This window comes from Borostomias antarcticus, assembly GCF_949987555.1.
Source record: "Borostomias antarcticus genome assembly, chromosome: 2".
In the NCBI taxonomy this organism is placed as follows: domain Eukaryota; kingdom Metazoa; phylum Chordata; class Actinopteri; order Stomiiformes; family Stomiidae; genus Borostomias; species Borostomias antarcticus.
This window is the reverse complement of record NC_140235.1, coordinates 26365570-26374534: the sequence shown is the minus strand read 5'-3', so window position 1 is coordinate 26374534 and position 8965 is coordinate 26365570. Positions and strand designations below refer to the sequence as shown.

At 54.5% G+C, this 8965-nt stretch overlaps 1 protein-coding gene across 1 annotated transcript in view; it reads left to right on the top strand.

The window, feature by feature from the left end:
• The window catches only part of znf438 (zinc finger protein 438), a 33745-nt gene extending 25567 nt beyond the window's left edge, over positions 1–8178 (top strand). The window contains exons 3-4 of the mRNA XM_084459543.1: positions 3282–4962; positions 6077–8178. Coding sequence (XP_084315669.1) covers positions 3308–4962; positions 6077–6704 — 2283 coding nt within the window. The 5' untranslated portion in view covers positions 3282–3307 and the 3' untranslated portion in view covers positions 6705–8178. The remainder of the gene's footprint in view (positions 1–3281; positions 4963–6076) is intronic.
• The last annotated feature ends 787 nt before the right edge of the window (positions 8179–8965 follow it).

The following is an 8965-nucleotide window of genomic DNA, read 5'->3' as shown; positions in this document are numbered from 1 at the left end:
TCTACTCCCCTTCTGTTCTCCCTGTGTGTGTCTCTCTCTCTGTCCCTCTCTTTATCTGTCACCCCCTCTCTACCTCTGTGTGTCTCTCTATCCCTCCCCCTCTCTCTCGCTCCACTTCCCCCCACCACCAGCTTGCCTCCGGGCCACCCCCCCGCAACCCCCCCCCGCGTCTGGTCTCTGCTCCCCGCTGCACTTATATGAAGATCACCAGACGCAGGTGTGCAGGGGGAGGGGCTCTTCTCCTACACCCCTCCCCCTAACACAAACACACACCCCCCGCCCTGCCTCCCCCCTTATGACCCGGCACGCACCGGGAGGATCGGTCATGGGGGGATGGGGGGGGGGGTTGTATTTCGCATTGTCTTCCCTCTTCCTCTGTCCTTTCACTCTCCCTCCGTGTGTGTGTGTGTGTGTGTGTGTGTACATGTCACCATCCGTTGCGGACCTAGCGCGAAGAGCGGCGATTGGGCCTCCGCATCCAGGCGCCCTCCAACCCCCTCCTCCCCCCACCCCCCCAATCCCCAATCCCCCCCACCTCCTCCACCCTCATCCCCATCCTCGACATGCGGCGGGGGTAGTGGGGGGGGGGGGGGGTGAGCTGTCGACGCCCCCATTATGCAGACGGGGACACACGCCGGGAGGAAAATCCCAAAACGAGGGGATGAGGAGGAGGAGGAGGGGGGGGGGGGGCATGTGAAGGAGACGGAGGAGAGACAGACCGAGGAGGAGGAGGAGGAGGAGGAGGAGGGGTCGAGGGGAGGTGAACGACGGAGGGAAGGAAGGAGGTACTGCAGGCCGCGTAACATCGACAGGGGCACGCCGGCGTACAGCCGCAGGGGACTGCCGTCCGCACGCATACCGGACGCATACCGGACGCATACCGGACTCATACCGGACGCATACCGGACTCATACCGGACGCATACCGGACGCATACCGGACTCATACCGGACGCATACCGGACTCATACCGGACTCATACCGGACGCATACCGGACTCATACCGGACTCATACCGGACGCATACCGGACTCATACCGGACGTCCCGGGACAGCGACGCGCCGCCCGCGGCGGACAACAGGATGTGACCGCGCAGAGGCTATCGGCATTACCTCCCGCCCACCAGCCCGGCACGTCCTATCACTAGGCTTCCTGTAGCAGGGCCAAGGCTGTACGTGCGTGCGTGTATGAGTGTGTGTGTGTGGGGGGGGGTGTGGGTGTGTTTTACAGCCGAGCTACAGGGTCTCTGGAGACTGGCTCTTCGTTCAGCTCGGCCTACCGTCCTTTACGGAGACGCCAACTGCACTAGTTCCACCGGGCTATCCATTCTGATCAGCTCACTACACGGGACTCAAGTGTCGCCCATTTTTCTCAATCTTTCTTTCTCTCTCGCTCTCTCTCTCGCTCTCTCTCAGTTCCACTATTCTATCTTTTGTTCTCTCTCTCTCTCTCTCTCTCTCTCTCTCTCTCTCATCACTCTGTCTTAAGCAGACAGCCCCACACACTGGCCCAACTCTGCTGGAGGTTGCTTGCATGCAGGGCGCTCATGCAAGTGTGAGGACCCCTCTCTTTTAGGGGGGTGAGATGGTGTGAACAGACATCTCGGCACTGTGCCAAATCCGAGGGAGAAGGTGGAGGGTGTGGTTTTTCGGCATATACTGTATCTACACCCAGTCATCTGTTCCCCCTCCCCTCTCAGTGTCGAACTCTGGGGTGATCAGGGTTGCCAGATTCTGTGCAACCCCCCCCCCCCCACTTCCCCCCACCCCACCATCCATACCATCGGGGTTGCCAGACTTTGTGCAACCCCCCCCCCCCCCTTTCCTCATCCCACCATCCATACCATCAGGGTTGCCAGACTCTGTCCAACCCCCGCCCCCGAGAGTTCTAGGTTCTAGATATCCCACAGTTCTGAACATCCAGCCAGCCAGTTGAATTGGACTAAACTATCCAAACAGTGAGGGAGTATTTCCAGTTTTTCTGGAGTAGCGATGCTGTGTGAAAACTGAACAAATAATCTCTCCCACAGAAATACTTCCAGGTGTTAAACAATGTGTATTTCTCTTTGCATCCCCCCCCCCCCCCCCCTTTTCTCTTCTCATGAAATGGAGGGCAGACGGTCACCTCAGTTCTTGGGAAATGGATAGCATGCTTGATGCTGCGTGGGATAAACCACAGTCGAATATTTGCTTTTTTGTGACACGTCCAGAGTCTTGTGGTTTTCCACAGATTGGTATCGCCGACAGAACTTGGAAACGTGCCGGCGCCAAAGAGTGGTATTGAACGCGGAATCAAAATGTGAAATTCAAGCCCTGTCAAAATCATCTGTTTACAATCATGTTTGAAACATTCCACCCTAATCTCTTTCTTGAGGTACGAACATATTTGATGAAAGGATTTATTTTTTTATATATTCTTTTACATACCTAAGCCCGTGTCGAAATAATGGACCGGCGCTAGTCGTACAGAAGAGAGTACTAGGGTTATAATCTACCCTTTATGAAAAAGAAAGATCCTTTCCACAGTAACATACAGTGACAACATTCGAGAGCGACTGTCCCTTGATCTTGACATCAAGCACGACGCACCAGACTTATCTCAGAACCTCACGGCCCATCTACTGTGACAGCCATGTTGTGTGACGGGGTGTTACAGCGGAGATACGGCCTCGTCTGTCTGTGTGGGCAGCCTGCAGGCCCTGTGGTCAGGCTTTGGTGCCGGCTAGGTGGGATGAGTGTAGAGGTAACCCCTCTTCATCTGATCAAACCTCCTGCCCTTGGGCGGCTTTCATGCTCCAGTGACTGATCCTTCCAGGAAGTGTGTGTGTGTGGAGGGGGGGGGGGGGTACAAGAAGACCCCCTGCCGAGCCCCAGCGTGAGCCATGACAGCAGGCTGAGCGCAAATCAAAGCAGGCACTCTGTCTGTGTCTGAAGGGAGTGTGTATGTGTGTGTGTGCGTGCGTATGTGTGTGTGGGTACACACAATATTTGTACAGTGTGTGTGTGTGTCTCCTGGAGGAGGCATGGGATAGTGGGTCACACAGACATGTTCACGTTAGCGACAGCGTTTGTCTACTCCGCTCTGTCTCTCTCATCTCCGGCCGATCCTGTTGTGTAACGACCCCCATTCAGAAAACTAAGGTCAAGCCTCACGCAGAGAAGATGCTACTGCAGCATCTCTAATTACCGGGGGGCAAAACACGCTTCTGTTTGCTGCGTCCAAATGTCGGAATGTGCTGGAAGTAGCGCCTATTGATTCAAATGTTGTGTTGCTGTGCTTACAGACGAGCGTAGACCTCCATGCTTCCAGATGAAGAGCCTGCAGTTCCGAAGCATCGCGCCCAAGGCCCCGGCGCCGGCCATGGTGCCCTCCCCCGCACTCCTGTCCTGCCAGCCCCCTGAGGCCTCCACCGCCGCCAGCCCCAAGTCCATCATCATGCCCGCTCAGAACTATGCCCTGATGCAGGTGGCGGGACAGGAGGGCACCTTCTCCCTGGTTGCGCTGCCGCCCTCCGTCAACCCTCAGACGCCGCCGCGGCATCAACAGCAAGCTCAGCCAATCCAGAAGAACTTGAAGCTGCCCATCCCCCGATACCAGCCAATGAGGAGCAAAGGAACCCCGGAGAAGGTCAAGTCGGTCACGGGCGCCGTCAAGGCGAAGAGCCCGGTCGCCGTGACGACCCGGGCGCGGTCGCTGGCGGCGGCGAAGAGGCGGCCGCCGGAGGCCAAGGAGGCGAAGGCGGAGCCCCCGGAGCAGGTGATCCTCATCGACCCGTCCGCCAGCGAGGTTCCGGTCGCGGCGCTGCTGCCCGACAGCGCCGTCCACTACCCGGAGCGAGGCGCGAACGCCGCCGACGGAAGCCCCACCCCCCGGGGCCTGCTGCAGAACACACACTACTCCTCCGCCCCCACCGCCAGGAACTCCACGACCGCCCAGGAGGAGGGGGGCGGCGGCGGCCAGACCAAAGCGGCGCCCAGCAGCATCACCGTCCTCTCTCCCGCCATCTTCAGCAAGGCCGTCCAGCTCATCCCCCCCCCTCCCAAAGGCAAGCTGCCCATCCTGCCCTACTCCAAGATGAAGGGCACTCTCGTCCCGGCCGCCAGGCTCCCCCCCGCCTCCCCCTCGGAACCCTCGTCCGAGACCCCCGAAACCGCCGACGCCCTGCGTGGCGGGCGGCTGCCGGCGTCCCAACCCCGGGTGAAAACCCCCGCGCCGCCGCTGCCCCCCCCTTCCCCGCTCTGCGCCCTGCAGAAGCCACCTGGCAAGAAGAGGGGCAGGAAGCGGAAGACGGCGGAGGACATCCTGGCCTTCGAGGCGCGGAAGAAGCGCTCCCTGTCGTTCTTCCGTCGGAGGGTCCCCGAGAAGCCCCCGGCCGCCACCACCGGCGCTGCCCCGGGGTCCGAGCAGCGGGAGGTGGACATCTCCAAGAAGTACCGCAGCATCCGACCCAAGCCCGTGCTGCTGATGGAGACGCTGCCCCGGCTCGTCGGCCTGCCTCCCCTCGCGCCCGCCACCGACGGCGCCCTCGCCCAGCAGCCGCTGCCGCCGCCCCTCCACCTACGCACCGGCCCCCAGAGGGCGTACCCAGCGGTGGGCGCGGGGGTGGGGGGTGGTGGGGGAGGACTCGGGGGGCGGGCGTCGCACCGTTGCCCCACCTGCGGGCGCTGCTTCCGCTTCAAGCACCACCTGCAGAGCCACGTGAACAGCCACGCCAACGGCCGGCCGCACGCCTGCCCCGTCTGCCGCAAGGCCTACGCCCACTCGGGCAGCCTGAGCACGCACATGAAGCTGCGCCATGGCGAGGGCCGGCCGTGGCCGTGGCGCCGGACGCTGCGCTGCGAGTTCTGCGACAAGGCCTTCGGCTACGTGGGCGTGTACTTCGGCCACCTGCGCGAGGTGCACCGGGTGGTGCTAACGGTAGAGCCGTCCATCAGCCAGCACGAGGACCGCGGGCCCGCCGACGGGTGAGTTGGCTTCAAACGAACGCGCACACCCTCTACCCCCATCCCCCCTGGGGCAGAAGGCAGAGGTAGAGTAAGGGCCCATGCAGTTATACTCCTTGCGAGCTACGCTACGCTTTTTAACTTAATATGAGCGGAAGAGTGCTATTTCACACAAACCGATAGGGGCACTGACGCAAGGCAGCGACCCCCGCGTGCTCAGAGTGTACCAAAGAGGAACGGCAGAGCCGCGGTTACGAAGCGAAACGCGAAGTAAGCGGACGCCCAGAAGGAATGAACGGCTGTCAAAGGCTGTCAAGCTGTATGTAGCTGAACAGCGCTAAGCGTATAGCGTACGAGGGCTGGAGTTTAGAGCTGGCTAGGCTACCGATGTTTTACAGCTATGTTAGCAACGAGTGTCATGTTTTTGCAGGCTGCAGATTAACTAGCCAAATTGAGATTTCACGAGCATAAATAAAGGTTTGAAATGAAATGAAATAGCTAGCTAATGTTAGCTAGCGCTAACGTTCGCTGTTTCGCCAGAAACCGACCGTTGTCGTCATCAGAACAGTCTTTTACAGCCTGCGCTCTAACCTAAAAAGCTCAACTTTTTCAAACTGAAAAAAAAGCCTAGAGCTCACGGCGCTGTAGCGCTAGAAAGCGCTTGGAACACAGCTCTCGTCTCTATTGCGCCCTAGAGCTCATTACTGATTGTAAACAACGAGAAAACAGCGGCAGCTCTAAAATACAGCTCACCGGTGGACACGCACCCTTAAACATCAGCATAATCCATGTTTCGCACTCAACTTTGAAGGTGGATTTGACAATAGTAGTTTACATTCTTTGTTTCAAAAGTAGCTACAGTTCCCTCATAGAGAGTTACTCATTGTGTCATCCATTCTGTAAATCATTCGTACACTGCACTGTAACTTTTATTCATGTATTTTATTTGTCCTGCATTTTGTTTTAAATGTCCTTTTATAATTATGTTTTTTGCATTTCGTTTTTTTATGTCCATTTATATTGTGTTTGTTGCACTTTGTCTTGATGCTTTTAATGTTTCATGTAAAGCACTTTGAATTGCCTTGTTGCTGAAATGTGCTATACAAATAAACTCCCCCCCCCCCCCTCTCTGCAGGGCGATGTCTCCTGATTCGTCGGACGAACACGGTCAGGAGGAGCGCGAGGACCCCGTGGAGCTGCAGATCAAGTGCGGCCGCTGCCAAGCCACCACGCCCACCTTCGCCGACATGAAGCTCCACCTCCTGTATGTGCATGGCGAGGAGGTGTGGGCGGGGCGACGCGATGGTGCGGAGCGGGGCGGCCGCGAGGCCGAGGACGAGCTGGTCAAGCACGCCGCCCACTACTGGCGGCAGCTCAACGAGAGGCGGAACCCGGTCAAGTGCGGCAGCTGCGACGAGGAGTTCTTCTCCTTCTCCCAGCTCAAGCGCCACATCCTGTCCCACCACCGGGGGGAGCCGGAGGACGGCGAGAGCGGGGAGAGCGCCGGGGAGGCGCCGGCGGGCGGCGGCGGAGGGCGGCGGTCCCGGCAGGGCGCCGGGCCGCTCTGGGCCGGCGCCGGCTATAACTGCGTGCTGTGCAGCCAGGTTCTGGACAGCAGAGACGAGGTGATGGACCACTGGAGGAGTCACCACCACTGCGAGCAGCCCGGCGTGCTGTGGGAGGCCCTGAGCTCCTACTCTGGTCAGGGGGAGGCGGAGATGGAGACGGAGAGCGACACGCCCGCCCACAGCCCCGCGCACTAGCACCCCCCAGGCCTCCCACCCCCACCCAAACCCTGCACTGCCCAACCCGTGGGACTCCCACTCCACTCACACACACACACACACAAACACTCAGTTAGTCCTGCTAAAAGTCAGTCAGTAGCACAGGGGGAGCCTCTTCCCCCCCAAAAGCCTTGTAGCTCCAAGATCATCCACCTCGGGAAGATACCAGATGATACTGATGCTGTGATGCAGAGGGAAACTCTCACCCCAAGTTAGAGAATCCACTATAGATGTGTGGTTATTTTTATTTTGTGTTCTTCATTTCGATTGCACTGTTGTTGTTTTTTTCGGTGTTCATTTGTTGTTGTACTTGTTTGATATTCTGTTTGAAATTGAAAATATTGTTTTTTTTCTATTGAATATTTAAGTATTTCCTTTTTAGGGGTTAATGATATTCTAACAGACACAGAAAAACTGTTTTTGAGACATATAAACCTCATACTAAGGGCATGCTGTGGGCTTAAGTCTGTCTATTGGCCTTGGATTAAACAATCACTGTACGTCGATGTCCGCTCAATCTTACACTGCTGTGATGAGTGAAATATAAATTCTTCAAACTCTGAATATTTTAACTCGGTGTTACAGCAGGGTCATCTCTCAACTTTGACCCAGGAAGGAAAATCAGTTTTCACCAGCACCAGTGACATGCCTGTGGCCTTCAGAAAAATAGCTATCTGGCTCATGAACAATTTAGGCCTGTTTTTTTTTTTTGTTTGTTTGTTTTAAAAGTACTAGAGACAGTATATGTTTTTGTTCTGTGGTATGGCAAGGGCCTGCTAGCACTGGTGGTTGGAGTAAAGATTAAAACCACTGACGGAACTATTTGCTAAGTTTGTCATGTTTGACATGAGAATAACTGTGGGACAGCCCAGTCTCTCTTTGCCAGTTAATACAGTCGCTGCATTATCAGCCTGTGGAGTCTGTGCATCTGAGCTCTGTGCAATGAGAAGAGTTTTCAAACTGTTGTTGTGTCCTCAAGAAGTAGACATTTTTTATAGACTGAAAAGAGTTGTGTTGGTATGTATGCCAATAGTTAGTCACCGGAAACCCAGCAGTTCTGTTTGCTTCTTAACTCACTCTGGGGATGTTCAGTGTTGTGTTTTCCTGGTCGGGGGAGTGAATACTAGAGGGGAAGTAGACGTATCTGCAACATTTGTCTATGACTGTAACCTTTTCATATGAGAAAAAAAAATCACAGGGTAAGTGAATGTACCTTGAATGTTTTAAAACCCTACCAAATTATATATCTATATGAATATATATACTTCTATAGATGGATAGATTATATATATAGATATATGGAGAATATATATTTGCATAGAATACATAGTGGAGAATAAGCTGCTTAGTTCTATCTCACAATGGAAGAAATGGACTACAGAGGAATATCATTTGTCAAACCTGGCAACCCTCCTTGTGTTTGTTACACAGAGCGGGACTTCCATTAGTGAGATCCGAATAGAACAAATAATGGTGCGAAGAATCACAGTTAATACATAGTTAACTACATAGTTAATACTGCATAGTTAATACTATATAGTTAATACTATATAGTCATTACTACACAGTTAATACTATATAGTTAATACTGCATAGTTAATACTACATAGTTAATACTATTGCTTGTTCCACAAAATGGTGACTGTCAAAAATGGCTGAACGTGTTTTGTGGCTGTTTGTGTACCTGAAAAACCTTACATTTATGAGAATAAAAAGATATGGTTTAATGAACACTTGAGTCTGACTTGATGGCATTATTTAAATTTTAAATGTTTTGAGTAAATAGTCAAATTTTCTTTACTCAGGTAAAAGTGCGGTAAAACTTAGTCGGTCTACACAGGGGGGGCAGGATGGATAATGGTCAGTAAGTGTTGTATATATACAGTACACCGCCACCGCGCCACACACACAAACACCGCTAACACTCCAGGAGCAGACAAGCCCACCCGGCCCAGAGAGAGAATGCAGAGAAGGCTAACCATAGTTATATATATATAACACTATAAGTAAATTCATAGGCTAACCGGAGTCTGCGTGCATGCATACGTCAAGAGAGATCACGGGATTGAGCAGCGGGCGCGTGCAGTCAGCGCTGAACACCACAGTGGAGGTGTGTGTGTGTGTGTGTGTGTGTGTGTGTGTGTGTGTGGGTGGGTCACGTTAACTGGGGTTGCCAGGGGGGTTATCAAGAGCCTACATATGCCTCACCTCCTTGCTGAAGACAGCCCCCATCTGTCTGT